The 21932-nt window shown below is 29.5% G+C and overlaps 2 protein-coding genes across 5 annotated transcripts; both read left to right on the top strand.

Annotated features, from left to right (window-relative positions):
- Positions 1-3373: 3373 nt before the first annotated feature.
- On the top strand, positions 3374-5510 carry LOC110648232 (cytochrome P450 CYP82D47). Its single transcript, XM_021802400.2, has 2 exons — positions 3374-4376; positions 4708-5510. Exons 1-2 carry the CDS (start codon positions 3432-3434, stop codon positions 5326-5328), a joined length of 1566 nt encoding a protein of 521 aa, XP_021658092.2. The 5' UTR covers positions 3374-3431; the 3' UTR covers positions 5329-5510.
- A 4263-nt stretch (positions 5511-9773) lies between these two features.
- LOC110648233 (transcriptional adapter ADA2) lies at positions 9774-17077 on the top strand. 4 transcript variants are annotated; one of them, XM_021802403.2, is made up of 13 exons: positions 9774-10047; positions 10805-10860; positions 10947-11128; positions 11375-11440; positions 11578-11703; positions 11813-11888; positions 12685-12745; positions 12834-12889; positions 13030-13131; positions 13234-13456; positions 13840-14050; positions 15788-16057; positions 16733-17077. In XM_021802403.2, the coding sequence occupies exons 1-13, from the start codon at positions 9995-9997 to the stop codon at positions 16922-16924; spliced, it is 1674 nt and encodes a 557-aa protein (XP_021658095.2). In that variant the 5' UTR covers positions 9774-9994; the 3' UTR covers positions 16925-17077. The 4 variants fall into 4 exon arrangements, with proteins under 4 accessions (XP_021658095.2, XP_057986830.1, XP_021658094.2 ...); XM_058130847.1 differs by having other exon boundaries at positions 9780-10047; positions 13246-13456; XM_021802402.2 differs by having other exon boundaries at positions 9780-10047; positions 12667-12745; positions 13246-13456.
- The last annotated feature ends 4855 nt before the right edge of the window (positions 17078-21932 follow it).

The raw sequence follows: 21932 nt of genomic DNA, 5'->3' as shown, positions 1-21932 counted from the left end.
AAAAAATAATTATGCAACTAAATATTTAATAGAGTCAAATTATATGGACTAACTAATATATATATTTTTTTAAATATAAGAACTAATTAATTAGTTTTATTAAAATATATAAACTAAATAGTAAATTGACTAATATTGACTAACGAAAAATTTGACAGAGAAACTAAATAGTTTAATCAAACTTTTTACATAGATTAAACATTATATTTTTTTAAATACAAAGATCAAATAGTCAATTTTATTAAAATATATAAACTAAATTTGATCATTTTCATTTTGGATGATTAAATAAAATTTTAGAATATTATCATTTTGAAACCTTGATATTTTTGTGGTCACATAAGAGATTAAACCTCTGAATATTAATGAAAGAACAAGTAATGCTAATAAACTCAATTGATAAAAAAATTATTATTTATACTTGAAAATTTTAATTCTTCAACAAATTAAAGAAATCAATAATCCATGATATATTTATAACTATCAAAAAATTCATTCAAATACTAAAAAAATAAAATAAAACTCCTACTAAAATAAAACCCTAGTAATAAGAAGAATATGACCATTATTAAGGAGAAAACCTTAAATTTAATCCTAATGAATATAAATATTTGAAGAAAAACTGAAATATATTTCAAACAAAATGGATGCAAATTTAAGAGTTTATAAAAAGAAAACTAAAAAAAAAACAAATAATGAAAAGTGGTATGGGGTAGCTGCTAACAGAAAGTCACAAGTGGTCGCTCAAGAAAGAGATTTCAAAAAGAAAAAGTAAAAGAGAAGATGAGAGGAGAGAGTGAATTAAATTAATGTGTACGACTCAACAAAATCTAATACATCAAAAGTTATAAAATAAAAAATATATATTATTATTATTAATACTATTAAATATATATAATCTGGTATAAACAATTAAAAGTTATTTCTCAATTTATCACATATATAATTATATTATTTTATTTTGATAAAATTTACTATTAAAAAAGTTACAGTATAATTATAAAGTTAAATAAATTTTTGAATGCATAATATGCCTTTTCCCTCAATTAATTTTATATTTTATAAAAACAATAATTCAATAATTAAATTTATGAAAATTAATATATCCAAAGAATATTTAGAATCTAATTCAATAATAATTTAATGTAAATTTAAATTTAATATATTTCAGTGTAATAAATTTGAAAAACAAAATAATCATTTCTTATCATTTTTTAAATATTAAATAAAATAATTTTAAATCAATTTTTTAAAAACAAGCAATTTCCCTTGTATAAAACAAAATTAATTAAATTTAATTTCACCTTAAAAATTAATTTATGAGAAATTTATATAAATTTTATATATAATATATATATATATATAATATAAATATTTTATTTTAAATTAATACAAGATAATATATTTATCATATATTTAAATATAAATATTTAAAATATAAAATTTATAAATAAATATATATTGAAGCAATGTGAACTCCAATATCATATTAAAAATATATATATATATATATAATACAAACCCCACATCCAAATAAAGGTAGAATAAAATGTTGCCATATTGGAACCACGGCTTTCTGTGCTGCACGTCATGAACAACGTCATGCGATTTTTTATTTTTTTCAGAACGTGGTAAAAATAAAAAATATTAAAGAGTGCCATAAACATTCAAAACGTCTCTCCATAAACCATAAGAATAATTTATAAGCCAAATTTATTCAAAGATGGACCACTGTAGCTACATCAATTATTTAACCAATATTTAAAATTTTATTTTATTTAATTAAATATTTCTATATATTGATTAATTAAAATTTTCTTCGAAATAGTAAATAACAATTTTAACCAGGTAAAAAAATAATTTTATTGTCTGACATTTTATTATATATTTATAGCTTTCAATTTTATTTAAATTATAAAATAAGTGTTATAAACTTTTTAATTTTAATTCCATAATAAGATAAAATTTTTCTTAACATTTTATATATAATTTTATATTAAAAGAATATGATTTTTTTAAAAATAAAATTTTTTATTTGGAAATAATATTTATAAATAAATATGACAGATGGTTTTTTAATATAATATTAATAAATAATAGTAGCATAGCATAAAAAATTAATAAAGCGTTGACTAAGTGTTGAAGTCACCTTTGTGTTCATTTTATGCTTTTACTATTAGATTAATTTATTAAATAATAATAATTATTATTAAAATAAAATATATTTTATAAAAAAAAACACTCTCCAATATTATAATTGATAAGAGTTATCTTATTGTCCCGTGTCCACCACGTGACTAATGTTTTGTTTTTTTAAGGATGGGCAACATTGCTGCATCGTTGGCCATGAAATCAGCTGCACGAGGCGATTAATGAATTTTAATTAGTAATATAATCGATTTTCACAATTATAATATATTAATTAATTAAATCAAAATCAATGAAGAAAAATTGTCTGTCACGTGATTTTTTCCAAGACTAACCGCCAACCCAAATTTTATCTTTAAATTTATCTAAAAATAATTATAAATAATTAATAAATTAATCCAATAGTATTTTGACATGGAATGATATTATTGATATATTATATAAATAAGAAAATGAATTAAGTTGTTTAGCTTAACTTAATCTAATATAATTAAAGTATATTATTTAATTTCTCATTTAGCAGATGTGTGATATGCTAAATTTATCCAATTTTCATATACCATATTTTTTGATAATTTTATTTTTTGTACCGTATTTTAAAAAAATCCTCCTCATTTGTTTGTTTTTTTTAAAACAAAACTGGATATAAAAAATCAAATAGTTGAATAATTTATAATTATAATTAAACGTGCTGATTTTAAATTAAAATTTTATATAATTATAATCAAAATCAATAATTAATTTAAGAAAATTTAAATTTTATTTACTAAATTTATAATTATGATAATCAAACATCACAAATTTTAAATTTTATTACTCAAATTCATAAAAAAATCTATTTATATATATTTTAAAAGAGTTGTTTTTATTTTTTTTATTAATGTGATAATAATTTTTAAAATAATCAAATAGCTTAATTATTAAAGTGTAAAATATTTTTAGAGTATTTAATTATATGATTATAAATTTAATAAATAAAATTTAAATTTATCTAAATTAATTTTAAGTTTTGCCTATAATTATATCCAATCTCGTTAGTTGAGATTTATGATCTAAAATTAAAACATTTTAACCTTTTACGTTTATTTAAAAAAAAATATATATAATTTCTTTCTACCATGCTAAAAATACATTCGCCGGTAACTTTATTAATTAGATATTAAGAACATGGATCACGTTGGCATCCACGATTTTGATACTCTATATATGTGGGCAACTTAAGCTTCTTTCTGCACTCAATCTCAAAACAAAATCCACCCTCCCTCCACCAAAATCTTTGTAGAATGGATTATATATCTCCATATTTTAACACCACCATAGCAGCAGCAGGCGTCTTTGCCTTGCTTATCCTCCCCTACTATCTACTAAGAAAATGGAAGTCTAGAGCTTCCAAGGGCATACTAGCACCCCAACCACGAGGCGCATGGCCTTTAACTGGTCATTTGTCTCTGTTATCAGGATCCCACCCTCCTCATGTAACATTGGGTGCACTCGCTGACAAATATGGTCCAGTCTTCACTATACGAGTCGGGGTTCACCCTGTTCTCGTGGTGAATAGTTCGGAGGTGGCTAAGGAATTATTCACGGGTGCTAATGACGTGATTGTGACCTTCCGTCCAGCACTGGTAGCCGCAGAACTTATGGGCTACAACTATGGTTTGTTTCCTTTCACCCCTGGTGGTCCATATTGGAGCGAAACGCGCAAGATATCCACCTTTGAACTTCTCTCCAACAGGCGGCTTGAGCTTCTCAAGCACATTAGAATCCAGGAAGTGGAAACTTCCATAAAAGAGTTGCACAAAGCATGGGAGGACAAAAAGGTTGTTGATATGAAGCAATGGTTCAGTGACTTAAATTTGAACGTCCTTCTTAGGATGATTATAGGCAAGAAATATTTTGGTGGTGGTGCTGTTGGTGACGAGAAAGAAGGTCGACTGTTCCAGAAGGGGATAACGATACTTTTTCATTATCTAGGTACGCTTGTTTTAAGGGACGCTGTTCCATTTCTTGGATGGATGGATGTGGGTGGACATGAGAAGGTAATGAAGAAAACTGCTAAAGAACTAGACGATGCTCTGGAGAAATGGCTACAAGAGCATAAACGGAATAGGTATTTGGGTGAAAAATCTAAAGGAGATCAAGATTTTATGGACGTTATGCTTTCATTTCTTGATGGCAAAAGCCTTGAAGGTTATGATGCTGATACAATCAACAAAGCTACATCCTTGGTAACCTATAATTCGATGCTATATATATATATATATATATATATATATATATATATATATATTCTCTGAATACATAAAATTATAAAATTTTCTATTTTAAAAATTAGTTTATTATCCACAAAATGACTTCTAAAGGTGAAAATGACCATCTGTTTGAAAAAAACTTAATTAGCCCTTGATTGAAACAATCTTTCATACTAATTCTACTCCAAAAGATATTAAAATACAAAAAATTATTTAGAGAAATTATTCCAATGAAATAAGAGTAGTATAATAGAATTATGGCTAGATTTTGATTGTTATGAAATTGACAGGCCAAAATTATTTGCAGAGTATGATTGCTGGGAATGAGACCGTTACAGTAGCTATGACATGGGCACTCGCACTGTTGCTGAACAACCAGCCTGTATTGAAAAAGGCGCAGGAAGAACTCGACAAAATTGTTGGCAGGGAAAGACTAGTAAATGATAAAGACATCAGCAAGCTTGTTTATCTCCAAGCCATAGTTAAAGAAACACTACGCCTCTACCCACCAGCTTTTATCCCTGGACCTCGTCAATTCACTCAGGACTGTAATATAGGTGGCTATTACGTCCCAAAAAACACTTGGCTGATGGTGAACGTTTGGAAGATCCAAAGGGACCCTCGTGTGTGGCCAGACCCAACAGAGTTCAAGCCAGAAAGGTTTCTCACAACCCATAAGAACGTTGATGTCAGGAGTCAAAATTTTGAGTTGCTTCCATTTGGAGGTGGCAGAAGAGCTTGCCCTGCAGCATCTTATGGACTTCACATTGTGCATTTGACATTGGCCACCTTACTGCAGGCTTTTGAGATTTCTACTCCTACAGATGCTGCTGTTGATATGACTCCTGGCGTTGGACTAACAAATATGAAAACAACCCCTCTGGAAGCTGTAGTCTCGCCTCGCCTGCCTCCATGTTGTTATGAATAGTGAATGGGAATCCTGTTGTTATGAATAATAAAAGGGAACCATTGTAGAAGGAGCAATATATACGTCTCTTGCCACTCCCAATATTTGTATGCTTAAATATTTGCCACTTAGCATATATAGGTTGTCCTTTTCTGTAATAATTCCTCTAAATATATATGGTAAGTTTCCTAGTTGACAAGTTATTTTATTAACTTTTTTTTTTTTTATAAGTGATTCAAATCTTATTAAAATCAAACCAGCAAAAACTTAGTATAAACAGATTCAATTAAACCTAAATTAATAGGCTTTTTTCAAAAACACCCAACCTAAAATCTGAAGTGTTAGGTGAAAAAAAATTAAAAAGTACTACACTAAGATAAAAATCAAACTGTCATACAATAACCACGATCCTATTGCAACACAAAAACAAAAACAGAAAGCTTTTGATTTTGCAGAAGTCTATTGGGATTTGCATTCTTGAAGTGGAAATAGTTAGGTTGTTGTTTTAAAACATTTAATGCCGTTTTCGATTATTTATTCAACAAATAAGGAAAGAAAAAGAAAGAGATATATTATCAATTTATTAATATATTGCAGCCTCTGATTTTTCTAATTAATTGTTTGCTTCTCTTTGTATCTTTAGCGAACAATCGTTGAATTTAATTTGCTCATGTGTTCCTTTATCTTAAAGACTGAGATAAAAAATATACTGAAAGCTAATTATCACCTGTCCTCATCAGATTTAGGTTATTTCTTGCTGGATTATTGTAGTTTTTGCTTTCTCATCTGATTACTTTATACTATGTCAATTGATGCAATTAATCTTAATTTATGAGAAATTATTCAATTTTTTTAGCTTTTTTTTTTCTCTTAAATCAATGTAAGACTCACTTTGCATATTTTAATCAACAATTGAAAATTTTATAAGAGACGCGTTACTTTTTAATGTATTTCGAATATTTTATAAATTTCCTTTGTTCGTAGAAATAACTACTTGGATAAAAAAAAAAAGGTATTGTATAATATATTAGTTTATAAATATTTTTTTATTTAAAAGTGCTTTAATTAACCAAGCTATAAATAAACTGTAAAAGGTCACATTTTTCTTATATTATAGAAGTAGCACATGACAAGCTGAAATTGTGTATGACTATACATAAGACCATCACCTAAAATTCAACTGGTTTTGAATTGAATTTACATCTATTTAGTCACCAAATTAAGTCAAGTTAGACAATAATTCTCATTCATGCATGCTTGTATTTATTATTGTCTATTTTATTTTGCAGATATGTTCTCAAATACGGCATATAAGAAGAAATTACTTTCAAAATTTGACATTTCCAATTAATTTCATGAGATTGCTTAGTATTTGAGTGGTGTTCTTTACTTATAACGTGATTGACGATGAATCCTTGAAATCGATCAAATAGATAAATTTTGAGAGAAGTAGCTGGAAGTGTCTTCTGGCAGAAAAAGAATTAATTTATTTTATTTTGTTGAGTTATTTGTACAGCGATAGTTTGTTGAATTTTGTAGAGTTAGTGCAAGTGTATTACATTCTTTAAACATTTATGTAATCTTCCTATAATTAAGGAATGATAATCAATCGTTCAATTTTTCTTCAAATTCAAATACTTATATATATCAGAGTAAATTATAATTTGAGATAAAAAAAAAAACAGGTTGATTAATACAATAACTAGTTAAATTTAGATATATTAAGGGTTAATTTAAAAAAATTAGATTAGAAGTATAAAATCAAAATAAGATGCGAAATAATAAATGGACCATCTCCATGTCATTTAAGTGACGATTGAATTTATAAACTTAATTTCAATCAAGTGTAAGGGGTAGTTTTGAAGTCCCAAGAATTAAAGAATTGAAGAAGAATATAGCTAAGAAAATAATTATATAAATGATCGTTATTGATTAATAATAGTTGTTGGTAGTTGCTGTACCGAGTTGATGGTGAACTAATGGATATATGTTTAAGTCATATATTTATCAGTTTATTTATATTTAAATTTAATTGATAGTAATATATAAATTAAAAGTTTTAATAACATTTTTAAAATTTAAAGAATAATTAATTTTTTAAAATAACTTAATTTTATTTAAATTTTTTATTAATTAATTTTTCTAAACGCCTCATATGTTAAAAATGCATATGAAAATGTTTTCATGAAATCAATGCAATTTTTTTCTAAGTAATGGTTAAAGAAACATACTCTCTTTCTTTTTTCTCTCTCATTCTTTCCTTGTAGGTTTTTTAGGGTAACCATTGATGAGCGCTTTCATTATTGGTCCTTTCCATTTTCCTTTTTTTTTGTTATTTTTTTAATAATTTTTAGATTTGTATTATTTTATAATATATTTGTATTTATCATTTTAATAAATCAGTTTTGTTATCTTATTTGGAAAGATCTAATGTCTCTTCTCATATGAGAATTTGATTTTTTCTACTTTTCAGAATTTATTATTTTTTTTTATTGCAAGTTATTTTTTTTATTATTATGAAATTAGGTATTTTACTTTTATTATTTAAGTAAGAGTGTAATAATAAGAGAGTCATATTTTTCTCTTGATGAGTATTTCAAAATTTGATAGTTTTAATCGAACTTGTAAAAAGAACGTGAAATTAAATAGTGATAAATTATAATAAAATATAATTCATACAAATGGTCAAATTAAATATTTTATTAATAAAATTTGATCATTTAAATTAATATAATTATTATTATATTTTATATAAATATTTTATTTTAAAATTTTTTATTCAAAATTATAATAACGTTATTGCATCCACAAGCCCATCGTTATTTATTTTTTTTATTTTATTTCTAGCTAGCTTATAAATAAAAATTTTAAAAATATTAATTATTTTAATTTTAATTTAATAGAAATTAGTCGAATTTAACTGTTTAATGAAACTACTTTTCTTTCCTAAAAAATAAAGTGCTAGGTTGATTATTTAATGGTAGAATTGAAAAAAAAAAGCTTAAAAATATATCTTATATTTTAATGATTTCTTTTAGGGTTGTGCACGATTTTCAAGAGTTTCGAATTAAATAATCATACCAAACTAACAAGAATCATACTAAATTGAAATTATTATGATATTTTAATTCGGTTCTAATTTTTTATAAAGAATGAATTAGAATTATATTGAAACTAAACTATAATCATATCGAACAGAAAATTGAATTCATACATATATTTTTTTCTATTTTTTTAGATATATTATATACTTTTAATATAATTATATATATATATAAATACATAGTTATGAATTAAATACAATCATGAATTAAATACAATATAATATTATATTTTATTTTTATATTTTTTAATAATATTAATTATAAATACATTAAATTACTCTGTAATTCTTAATTATGAATGTACTATTATATATGTTAATTTATAATTATATTTATATCTTATACTTAAATATTATATAATTAATAAATATTTAAAATATATATTATATAATATATCTGTACTATTATAGTATATAATACATATATTATATATACACTTTGTAGTTAATGATGGTATAATTTAGAAACAATTAAAAAATATATTATACGATATATTATGTATTAATAATCTAATTTAAAACTTAGATGTTAATTCAAATATGATTTTTTTAAAATAATTAATTATATAAAATCATTTCAAGAACTGAGAATCAAATCAAAATTGAAATTGAAAAATTAAGAATCATGTTGAATCGAAATCAAAACAATAAAAAACCAAATTGAAACTTTATCGAAATTTTAATTTAAATATGATTTTTTTTAAATAAATAATTACATAAAATTATTTCAAAAATTGAGAATCAAATCAAAATTGAAACTAAAATATTAAGAATTATATTGAATTGAAATCGAAACAATAAAAAATTAAATTGAAACTTTATCGAAATTTTAATTCAAATATATATATTTTTTAAATAAATAATTACATAAAATCATTTCAAGAACTAAGAATCAAATCAAAATTGAAACTGAAAAATTAAGAATTATATTGAATTGAAATCAAAATAATCAAAAATCAAATTGAAACTTTATTAAAATTTTAATTTAATTTCAATTTTTAAGTAAATCCAAAATCGAATCAGAAGTGCACTTTTTTTAATATAACAAAATTATACTTTCCGAATTTATCTATTCTAATAAAGTGGCTAATTTAAATAGGATTGAGCATAAAATTGTTAAAAAAAAAAAATCTCTAGCATAGAAAATAGACAATCTTTAGAAATTTCACCTAAAAAATCGATAAATATACAATAAAATAAGAAGCAATTTTAAAATAATAAAAATTGTTTCAACATTATCATCCCCTTTAGCAATTTATGAAATGATATTGAAAATTTTAAGAAAAGAAAGAAAAAAAAAGGAAAATAAACAGGAAATTATTCCACCTCCTGCACCTTAGTCTTTAATTTTTTTAACCGTTGGATCCAAGTAGGTCGACGTGGCATATATCAACCGCCTCACCTGGAACAGCGGACCTCGACGTTTCTACGCCGGAAGAAACGAATTAGGACTTAAGCCTAAAGAAGCTCCGATCAAGCTGAGCTTTTCGATAGTTTTTGGCATCTGATTTTCTGATAGTAATTTATCTGTTCCCAGCGATTAGAGGATTTGTTCTTTGAGTCTCTTCCTCAAGTTAGTCGACCATGGGCCGCTCGCGAGCAGTGTCCCATTCTGTTCTTGAAGACGTCAACCAAAGGTCTGTACCGTAAATTATTTATTCTTTTATATTTCGAAATTGCTGCAGAAAATATCAATTTTATCCGACATTGATTGATTGGTTTGTTGCTGAGAAATTCACAAAAAATGGGAACACTTGCTGCCCTTCTGAATGAATTTCTAGTTTTTATTTCAGTGATACTCTATTAAACAGTGCCTAATCGTGACTAGCTGCAAAATCGGAGATCATTTTCAATTCCCTTTTCGTTTTTGGTTCAGTTACAAGGTTATGCACAATTAATTTGCTTGCTTAGTTTTTCTGTTGAAAAAAGAATTCGATTGTGTTTTTTATAGGCTATATTGCAAATAATCTGATTTTTTTGTGAGCGTTTATGAGGATTATTCACTTTTTAATGTCCAACTCATTAGCAAGGGTTGTTTTCAGTTCCCAGAACTCATTCTGGAAGTCATAAGTGGCGGAAAAGATAAAAGAAAATTCATTTAAAACTATTACTTTGAGGTCAAGCACTCGAGTTCAGCATTTAAAGGACTGCTCTTTTAGTTCCAATGAAAAATGAAATACAAGAAGTGCTTAATGTTTGTCCTGAGAACCCGTGCAATTGCAACCTTATGGATTCTCTGATTCATACTTGGTTTTGGAGTATTGGATAGCCTTTTGTAGCTGTTTTGGTGTTGGATCATGGCATTAGATTTGGCTTCTAGACTGTGGTGTTTTATCTTCGGCATTGCCCCACTGGATATGATATCTGTCTCTGTCCCCTTTGTTTTTTGAGCAGATCAAAGAGAAAAAAGACAGCTTCCAGTCTAGAGAGTGCACAGACTGCATCTACAGGTATATTTTTGTTGCCCTTCCTTACAATTGCAAGAGCAAGCATACATTCTTAGTTGCATTCATGTCTCTTGTCTCATAAAATGCAGTATGCCAAGAAATGAGTGAAGGGAAAGCAGCACTGTATCACTGTAATTATTGCAATAAAGATATCTCTGGAATGGTTCGCATTAAGTGTGCAGTGTGTCCAGATTTTGACCTTTGCATAGAGTGCTTTTCTGTTGGAGCTGAGGTTACTCCTCATAAAAGCAGTCATCCGTACAGGGTTATGGTAAGACATCCCTTGAACATATTTAGTTTGGTGTGACTATAATCGTGTGTGTACTGTGCTTCTGTTGATGTTTAGACTAACATGTATGAGGAGTCTTCTCGTCAATATTTGTATATGTAAAATCACATGTAGAAGAACATATTCCTCATTCCTCTATTCTATGGTCCACTATGAAATAAAATTGAAATTATGGATCAAATGTCATTTACCTAAGCTGGTATACGATTGAATTATTTCTTTTCACAGGACAATTTGTCTTTTCCTCTCATTTGTCCAGACTGGAATGCAGATGAAGAGATTTTACTTCTTGAGGTATTTCTTTTATGAATCAATTTAGATTTACTTCATGTTTTTTAAGTATTCGTCTAATCTCTCTTAAATGCTGCTAACAGTAAATGTGAATCTGCATGTTTTACACATGATGTTTGGCTGAACATTTCTTATTTTAGGGCATTGAAATGTATGGATTTGGAAATTGGACTGAAGTTGCAGAACATGTTGGAACCAAGAGCAAGTTGCAATGTATTGATCATTATAATGCTGTTTACATGAATTCTCCATGCTTTCCTCTTCCAGTAAGATTTAATATCATAGTATATGTCATTCAGCCTAATAGATAAAAGTATAAAAATATGCATGCATATCAAATGGTAATAATTATAATACTATATTTTATTTGCCTAGGACATGTCTCATGTTATGGGAAAGAGCAGAGAGGAGCTCCTTGCAATGGCTAAAGAAAACTGTATAATCAAGAAAGGTTAGATTCCCATTGATTTGATTTTTACTTGGAGACATTTTGAGGCTATAAGTGATGTGGAAATTGAATAACCAGTTTTTTAATAACAATTTTGACTAGTTGGCAATGGTATATTCTTTGGAAATTGGATAAACTATTTGCATTGATATATTCTTTGGAAATTGGATAAACTATGTGGTTGTGACAAACCATTAAGAAAATTCATAGGTTGTTGATATGAGTTTGCATTATATATGGGGGCTATTTCCTTTGGGCAAATTTAATTGAAGGGACAATTAGTTATATGTTTTTGTTAGTTGTGTCTTATATTTTAAAGCTCTGCATACATATTTTAAATCGATTCTCTTGCATTAATCTAAAGTTTTTCAATTCACCCTTTCTTTATATGGGGAGTCTACTTGTGTTCATTCTCCTAATGTTCTGTTGCACATTGCTATTGAGAAAAACACCTTGAAACTTTTTATTGAAAGCAACTAAAGTTTGCTACCTTCGGAAAGAGTGCCAGACAAATTACGTATTAATTCATTTTAATGTAGGCTTATATAAGTGATTGAGTTATTTTATATATCAAAATGATTAGCTGATTCAATGTTGCAATCCAACCACTTATATTTACCTTTTTATTCTTGTTCACTCCCGTTGTGGGACTTAGATTTTCAACAAAATGCAATGCTGAATGGGCCTTGAGTCTATTTGTTGGTATTCCTATTTTCCTTTATTTTTTTTTATTGGCATGGTATTTTGGATATATATGTGAGATAAGATGCTATATTGACAGGTAGTTTTATTGCCACAGAGTTTCCTGCCCTTGGGGAGCTTACACCGAAAGATGAGTCTCATTTATCTGCAAGAATCAAGTATATCCATCTTCTCCATTATAGAATTACGTAATTCCATTTGCACTGTAATATTAATTTGCTGGTCATCATCAATGTGCTTGATCAGAAGTGAAGAACAAAACAAAGATGTAGCTTGTCAATTGTCATCAAGCTTAAAAGCAGGTACGGATTGGCTATTGATGGTCTTGACTCTCGAGTCTTGACACACATTTTTTTTTTCTGTTGGCTGTCTTGAAGGTTTCCTTTTGTGGATGAATATGCAAGTAAATCCATGTGTTTATGTCCTTTTCTTTTTGCATCAGAATTCGGTTCTTTTATGAGTTCAAGCAGTGGTAACACTTCCACAGGTGCAGTCAAGAAGGCCTCCAATATGGCCCAGATTAAGGATGGCATTAAAGTGGAAGGTATGCTTTCTACAGTTTATTGTATATCAGAATCATTGCTGTTTGAGAACTGCATTCTTCAAGGGACTGTTCTTATTTGACAATTGGCTGAATAATTGCCAGATTCTCTGGCAGACAGGAGTATTGGAGAGAAAAAACTTAGGATTTCAGGGGAGGAAGGGCCTTCCATGACAGAGTTGAGTGGCTACAATTTCAAGAGGCAGGAATTTGAGATTGAATATGATAATGATGCAGAGCAGTTGTTGGCAGATATGGAGTTCAAGGATACTGACACTGATGCTGAACGTGAGCTGAAACTACGAGTTCTGCATATATACTCAAAAAGGTACATGGACTTGCATAAATATGCACATAAGAAATATTTAGGCAAACTGATAAACAGTCTACACTTTTATTTATTTCAGAATGAGATAAATCAGGAAATTTTATTTGGCATTAGGGCCAGAACTATCAGCATATTTTAATCCAGTCCACAAGCAAATGATGGTTTTGGTCTTGGTCTGTTGTAGTCCTTCAATAGCAAATCCACTACCCCACAATGTGATATCATGAATTTATTGATCCCTATTTTTACTGCAGTAGACTTTGGGCATTTAATGCTCAAGCTTGAAAGATCTTAAGAAAGTAGGTGTTAGACTAGAACTCAATTTCATGAAATTTTAGCTTCAAATTTGACCACTAACCTTATACTTTTGGAATTGTTGACAGGCTGGATGAGAGGAAGCGTAGGAAAGATTTCATACTAGAAAGAAATTTACTTTACCCAGATGCATTTGAGAATACCCTTTCACGTGAAGAGAGAGAAATATATCAACGTTACAAGGTCTTCATGAGGTTCCACTCAAAAGAAGAGCATGAAGAATTGATGAAGTGTGTTATTGAGGAACATCGGATTGTTAAAAGAATACAGGATCTCCAGGTTTGATGCATGCCTCACACTTGACCTTGTTAGCGAAAACACTATTGAACACACAGAGATTAGAAAATATAGAGAGAAAAATGAACACAAGCATTCAGCCCCTCATCGCAGAGCTCCTTCCCTTTGCTGGGGGCCTTAGTGAACAGTAATTTCCCTCTAAAAAAAATAACTCAACAGACCTCCATATGCTTATCTAGTTTATCATATCTCAGTAAATTTTGGCCATTGTTATAGTGCTAGTGCTATCAATAGTAACTGGCTGTTTGAGAATAAAATGATACTTTATCAAACTATTTTTCACTGCCCAAATGCTAGGATTTATATCTGTTTCTTCTTAACCAATTCAAAAAAAATTTTTTTTTTCCTTATTCATTAAATTATTATGTTAGACTTTTATGGGATGGATATATATAAATTTTTTTTTTTTTTTTTTTTGCATTCTCACTTGCTGTTTACCAGGGTTTCTTTGATGAATAATCAGTATGATTGTACATCTCTTTTGTATTAATATTAGTTTTTTCTTTCTTTTCTTAATTCCATGTTACTTTGGAGTGAACTGCAAACCTGTTCTGCCCTTTTGCAATTGCATTTCCCGTTTATGTTGTTATAAGAAAATATACATTTTCTAGGAAAAAGAGCCAGGACAACCACCCCCACCCCCACCCCTTTTAAAAAAAAAAAAAGAAGAAGAAGATGAAAACATGCAAAAAAAGCCAATTATGAAAGTACTGTTCTCCAAATCATACTGAATGACACTATAAACTCCTGTAAAAGTCCCTGAAGCATAAGCCTGTCAAAAAGCCAGGAAAACTACCTTATCCTGCAATAGATTAGGAAATGCGACCCTATCCTTGAAAATCTGGACATTTTTTCCATCATAAAACTCTTCCGAAAGCACAACTCCGGCGGTATTTGGCATAGTTTCTACCACCAAATCTTCTCATTTTTAAAGCAACAAACATCTTGAGTTACCTATACAAACCCTATGAAAAATCCAATTCCAAATAGTACAAGCTGCATCATTGTGTAATAGCAAGTGAGAAAAAACTCACAATGCTTACAACACATTTCTCTTCCATCAAAATACAATTTTGTCTTTTATGAATGATAATAATTGAAAAATATTAAAAAATGTATTCTCAACAAAATAGTAAACATATATATGCGCCATGCCGTAATAAAAGGCCTAAAGAAAACAAAAGAAGCTGTTTGCTCTTCTTGGAATTTGTAATTGAGCAATCTATTAGGGTAAGCAGAATTCAATTCAAAACCGAAAATACTGGCTAAACTGATCTAATTTGGAAATTTGATTTGGGCTTTTATTTTAAGGAATTAGGTCCATTTGGATCGGTTCGGTCTTTTGAGGAAAAAATTGATAAAACCGAACTGAATAGTTTTTAGTTTTGAATTAATTTTTATTGGGTCTCAAATTAGAATTAAAATGAGAAAATATAACTTTGATTAGTTGTGAAATAAGTCCAAAATAAGGCAAAAAAAAAGACCAATCTGAGGCCCAAACTGAAAAACACTTTTGAACTGGTTCAGTTTGGTTTGCTACAAATTTCGATTTATTTTGTTTTTCGGTTTTCCAAACTGAACCAACCAATGGTCACCCCTAATTCCTATGACAAGATATTGCTTCTAAAAACACTTTTGGTAACTGACTTGAGCCCATTTTGTACTCATACCAAATAAGATGTGGTCTCTCTGTAATGTTTGAGAAAAATAATTGTGCAGGAAGCTCGAGCTGCTGGCTGTCAAACAGCTGCTGAGGTGAATAGATTTATCGAGCAGAAGCAACAGAAGGAATCTGATGAAAGTGCCCAAAGAGTGAAAGAAAGTACAATAGCTGGTCCAGGTGCTAAAGTGTTGCAGAGGCCTAGTAATGTTAAAGGAGATGTTGATGGAAGCCCCTGTGGAGTTGTTAGGGGGTCCGCTTATATCTCAAGCCCCCTAGATGATTGGGATATCTCTGGATTCCTTGGGGCGGATTTGCTCTCTGAATCAGTAAGATGCTGTTTCAACTTATTGATAATTTTGTTATGGTTAATCAACAAAAGACTCCACCTTTGTCCAATTTGCAATGATAACTAGTTCTTTAGTCAATTATATACACAGTTTTAAATCAGTGTCCATTACAGTTAAACTTCAAAGGACATGCCAAACTCCAAAATGCTGATGTGGCACATATTTTTCATTAAAATCATGACAGTATATTTAACAGTGAAGGGTAAACTAAAGAGAAAGCATGACGTGAATTATCTTTATTTTCCCTATTTTTATTTGTGTTAAAAATAATTAATCATTTTAAAATATAGCATTAGTGTTTTTTCTTTCTGTGGGTCTTACACGACCATCTCATATTTTTGTATGAATCTTTTTTGAGTTGAATGTATGCCACGTTAGCAATTTGAGAGTTTAATGCCCGTGCAAGTTTGGTAACAATTTACAAGATTAAAAGGATTGATTGTACTTGAAATTGGATAATCTTTGGAATTTTCTAATCTTTAACTCTTAGTTGTCAGATGATGTTTATATTTTCCACTGTGCCCTTACAATTTTTAGTTCTCAGTTAATTTTGGAAGCCACCACCCAAACTGCTTGATCTAAAATATATGTGTGCACAAATTGTGTTCAAAGCTTGAGGTTTTTTTACTTCTTGTGTGGTATTCTTGCACACAGGAGAAACGTCTTTGTGGTGAGCTGAGAATACTACCTTCACATTATCTCAGCATGCTTCAGAAAATGTCATTGGAGATTATGAAGGGCACTGTTAGCAAGAAATCTGATGCACATATCCTGTTCAAAGTGGAGCCAAGCAAAGTGGATAAAGTTTATGATATGCTGGTGAAAAAGGGGATTGCTCAAGCATGACTAAGTATTTTATCCCCATTCTTGTTTACCAACTTTGTACAAATTTTGTTTGTGAAATGCCTTTGTGCTTCATGCATCTTGTACATTAAATTTCTTGTCAGCAAATGTTTATATAAGGAAATATAGAGCACAGTAATCTTTTATGGGGTCTAATTTCTGTGATCAATGGTAAAGTGGTCTAGTATTTGCTGATCTAAGGATAAGAAATCGTGGATTCTGAGCACTGGATACGTACTCAAATTGCGTTTGGCTCTAGAAAACATTACAAATGGTTAAGAGCCACAGATGGGAATGCTTCTATGATGCTCTTACAAAGAACAGGATAAACCCATCAGTTCTCCCATGATATTTTACGCACCTTAGACATGAATTAATTTAGTTATTTTTTGCAAATCTTGGCCAATTTAGGCCTTGCTTAGTTGTAGAAAATGAGGTCTGTTCTGTTTCCTAGAAAACTATTCCAAGGAAAATGTAAGTAGGAGTTTGGTGTTCAATTATATAATTTTCCCAAGTGGAAGCCTGGGAATCAATTTCTCAAGTTTTCCAAATTTATGCTAACGTTTGAAAAGAGTGATAACTCTAATTTGTTTTTCAATAAATTCGGTGCTCTACTGTGAATGTCGCAAAAATTTGTCATTAACTTTATTCCAGCAGTCAGATGCCTTGACGTGACGATATTAATAACAATTAAGCTTTAATTTTAAATTAATTAAAATTGATTATATGAATTAATTTTTTCATTTAACTCTAATACAAAGCATACCGAATGAAGAGAATGTTCATTGGTGGAGATTTGAATGGACATGTAGGAAGTAATAGGCAAGGTTATGAGAATGTTCATTGAAGTTTTGGTTTTGGCAGTCGAAATGAAGAGGAAAAAAGCATCCTGAATTTTGCTATAACATATGACCTAATATTAGCAAATACCTACTTTATAAAAAAAGCGTCACATTTAGTGACTTTTAAAAGTGGGAAACATAGAAGCCAAATTGACTTCCTCTTAACCAGGAAGACAAATAAAACTCTATGCAAAGATTGTAAGGTCATTCCAGGAGAGGTTTTAACAAGTCAACATCGGTTAGTGGTCTTGGATATCAAGTTTAGGAACAATTCAAGTAAGGTTAAAAAAAATAGTGTGGCTCGAACTAGGGGTGGCCACGGTCCGGTTTTGAACCGGAACCGGTTCGATTAAAATCGATCAAAATCGAAACCGGCTTCGAACCGGACCGAAACTGTCATTCTGCGGTTTGGTTCAGGTTCATATTTTTTAAGAACCGTGAACCGGCGATTCCGAACTGGATTGAATCGACGATTTCGAACCGGATTAAATCTGCGATTTTAATATAAAAAAATTCAATAAATATGTTACCTCACTCCTAATTCATTTATATATATCATTAATTCTCTACACAATTATTCTCTGCATTTTTTTCAATTCTTAATATTTTTTCAATTTTTTTCAAATTCTCTAAATAATTATTTTCTACACTCATTTTAATTTTCAATACTCTCTCAATTTTCCTACTTTATTATTTTATATACTTACTGAAATTTTCAATACTATCTCAATTACTTTGTTATTACTTTAAATCCTCAATAAAATTTTCAATACCCTCTATTTTAATTTTTTTTTTCTTTTATGCCTTTTAATTATCAATTATTATATAATTTTTAAAAAAAGGCAAGTAATAGAACTAAAAATTTTTATTCCTCTAAATCCTAAAGGGATATTTAGGCAAAATTAAGTTCATACACTTTTTGCTAATTTCTTTTAAAAAAATTAATTTCATCTCTAGTTTTTTAATCAGGTTCAAGTCTTTATTTATTAAATTTTTCTTAAAGATAAATTATTTTCTTTCTTTTTTTTTCTTATTTTATTTTGATTGAATAATTTCTAAGAAAAATTAAAATATTTTTACAAATATAACTTAAATTTTGAATCAATAAAATTTTTCATTAATTTTTTTTGTCTAAACTACTCTTAAACCATCTCTAAACCGCTTCCAAACTATCCTCCAAACTGTCTTAAACAGTTCTTTTTCGAACTGTCTTTCAAACTGTTATAAACCGGGGCTTAAACCGAAACCAGCGGAGTTGGAACCGTCTTCTAAACCGTCCCCTGGCGGTTTAGTTCAGGTTCATGATTTCATTGAACCTAAACCGGCGGTTCAAGAACCGTAATCGGTAGTTCCTGAACCGTGACTACCCCTAGCTCGAACAAAGTGGTGGGAGTTGAAAAGAGTAAAGCAAGTGAAGTTCAAAAATGAGCTTCTGGAGTCCGAAGCATGGAAGCTGAATGTGGAGGCCGATGATATGTGGATACAGATGGCATCAAAGATTAGAGAAGTAGCTAGAAAAGTACTTAGAGTCTAGAGGACATAGACCACCCTCAAAAGAGAGATGGTGATGGAATGAGGAAGTACAAAAGGCGGTGAAGAGAAAGAAGAAATGGTAAAAGAAATTATCTAAGTATGATAATAATGAGGCATATGAACAGTACAAGATAGCAAAGAAAGAGGCAAAAAAGATAGTTAGTTAAGCAAGAGCGCAGACCTTTGAAAAGTTATATGAGAAACTTGAAACTAAAGAATGGGAGAAAGATATTTATAAATTAGCAAGGAGGAGAGAAAAGAAATGTCAAGATTTTAATCAAGTTAGGTGCATTAAGGATAAAGAAGGAAAGTGTTGGTGAAAGATGAGGACATTGAAGAAAGATGAAGAAATTATTTTGATGATCTCTTTAACAATAGTCAAAGTGGTAATAGCGTAAATATAGACTACAGAGCAATAAAAAGAAATGTGAATTATACTAGAAGGATTAGATCTTTAGAAGTAAAGAAAGCACTTAAAAGAATGAAAGTGGGTAAAACCTGCGGACCCGATTGAATACCAATTGTAGTGTGGAAGTGTTTGGGAGATATGGGAGTGACATGGTTAACTAAATTGTTTAATAAGATTTTAAACTCAAAGAAAACGCCTGATGAACGGAGGAGGAGTATTTTAGTATCTATTTTTAAAAAATAAGGAGACATATAGAGTTGCTCAAACTACAGCGGAATTAAACTCATGAGCCATACTATGAAGTTGTGGGAGAGAGTTGTGAAACATCTACTACGTGATGACACTTCTATTTCTCCCAATCAATTTGGCTTAATGCCCGGTCGTTCAACTATGGAAGCGATCTTTCTCATTAGAAGCTTGATGGAGAAATATAGAGATATGAAGAAAGATCTATACATGATTTTTATCGATTTGGAGAAGGCTTATGATAGTATTCCAAGAGATGTCTTATAGAGAGTGTTAGAATAAAAGAGGGTATCTATTAGGTACATACAAATGTTGAAAGATATGTATAATGGAGCAACTACTATTGTGCGCACAGTGGGAGGGAACACAAGAAATTTTCCTATCTCAATTGGATTACACCAAGGTTCAATTGTAAGCCCTCTGTAAGCCCTTACCTTTTTACATTAGTTTTATATGAATTGACGAAACATATACAAGAGAGTATCTTTTGGTGCATGATGTTCGCGAATGATACAGTTTTGATAGATGAGATGCGAGAATGAGTCAATAGAAAGTTGGAGCTTTGGAGAAGTACTCTAGAGTCAAAGGGTTTTAAGTTAAGTAGAACGAAAATAGAATACATGCATTGCAAGTTCAGTGAAGGCCGAACTGGTGATAGGGAAGGAGTTAGTTTGGATGGAGTAGTACTGCCCCAAAGTAATCACTTTAAATATCTAGGCTCAATCCTTCAAGTAGATAGGGGATGTGAAGAGGATATTAGTTATAGGATTAAAGCCAGATGGTTAAAGTGGAGAAATGCTATGAGAGTTTTACGTAATTGCAAAATTCCCAATAAGTTGAAAGAAAAATTTTACCGTACAATCATACGACCCACCATGTTATATGGTATTGAGTGTTGGGCATTGAAGTAGTCATATATGTCTAAGATAAGAGTTGCGGGGAAAAGAATGTTAAGGTGGATGAGTAGTCATACTAGACTAGATAAAGTCCGTAATGAGAGTATTAAAGAAAATGTAGTAGTGCCAATTGAGGATAAGTTGATAGAAGGAAGATTGAGGTAGTTTGGTCATATGAAGCGTAGACATACGAAGGCTCCAGTTAGATAAGTAGAGCACATTAGGTTAGAGGATAGAAAGAAAAGAAGGGATAGACCTAAACTTACTTGGAGAAAAGTAGTACAACATGACCTAGAAGCATTATACATTTTCGATGATTTAATCCAAAATTATTTAGAATGGAGAAAGATAATCCATATAGCTGACCCCAAATTATTGGAATAAAAGTTTAATTGAGTTGAGTTGAGTTGTATCCCTATGAATGTTTAAAAAATTTATCAAGATTCAACTTTCAAGCATGTGGTTGGACCCTTCTGAGTTTTGGGATGTCGAGGCTAAGGGTTAAAATTTTGAGCCAATACCACTTAGCTCTGTATACCATTTGGCAACGAAAGGGCTTAGGTGATGAACTTTTATTTTTTAGTCTCTGACTAATCCTCGTCACAATATGTGATTAGCAACAGAGCTTAAGGCGACAATTTTACAATTTCTAATGACGAAAATATGGTTAGCCAAATACCAAAATTTGTTGCATCAACTTGCAAATAGTAAAACGTATATAAGGATTTGTTTGTAATTTTATGTGAATTAATATTGTTTAGCTACCTAGCTGTATATATATATATATTCAATCTAATAATATAATATTTGTCAATGAATTATTAGCACCAAACACTGATTTGTATCATATTTTAATTAATGTCACACATCAAAGATTATAAATTTTAATTTGATTGATCATTTATGTATATTATATTTAACCTGATATTTGAAGAAAAACAAGTAAAATAATAATAATATGGAACATTGATGTCTTAATTTTTGACTTCCAGCAGGAACAGATATAATGGAAAGCGATGGCCACATATTCAAAGCTACATGGTAAATTATGGCGGCTTCGGAGCAATCAAGTTAAGTGGGCTGGC

This window comes from Hevea brasiliensis, chromosome 12 (genome assembly GCF_030052815.1).
Source record: "Hevea brasiliensis isolate MT/VB/25A 57/8 chromosome 12, ASM3005281v1, whole genome shotgun sequence".
Lineage (NCBI taxonomy): Eukaryota > Viridiplantae > Streptophyta > Magnoliopsida > Malpighiales > Euphorbiaceae > Hevea > Hevea brasiliensis.
The sequence above is the reverse complement of the archived record's forward strand: the minus strand, read 5'-3'. Positions and strand labels throughout refer to the sequence as shown.

Excerpts from the sequence above, each read along its gene's own strand:
- LOC110648232 (XM_021802400.2), top strand. The coding sequence starts at position 3,432 with ATGGATTATATATCTCCATATTTTAACACCACCATAGCAGCAGCAGGC. Across the intron at positions 4,377-4,707 it reads TCAACAAAGCTACATCCTTG|AGTATGATTGCTGGGAATGA; the intron begins GTAACCTATAAT and ends AATTATTTGCAG.
- LOC110648233 (XM_021802401.2), top strand. The coding sequence starts at position 9,995 with ATGGGCCGCTCGCGAGCAGTGTCCCATTCTGTTCTTGAAGACGTCAAC. Across the intron at positions 11,129-11,374 it reads GTCATCCGTACAGGGTTATG|GACAATTTGTCTTTTCCTCT; the intron begins GTAAGACATCCC and ends TTCTTTTCACAG. Across the intron at positions 16,058-16,732 it reads CGGATTTGCTCTCTGAATCA|GAGAAACGTCTTTGTGGTGA; the intron begins GTAAGATGCTGT and ends TCTTGCACACAG.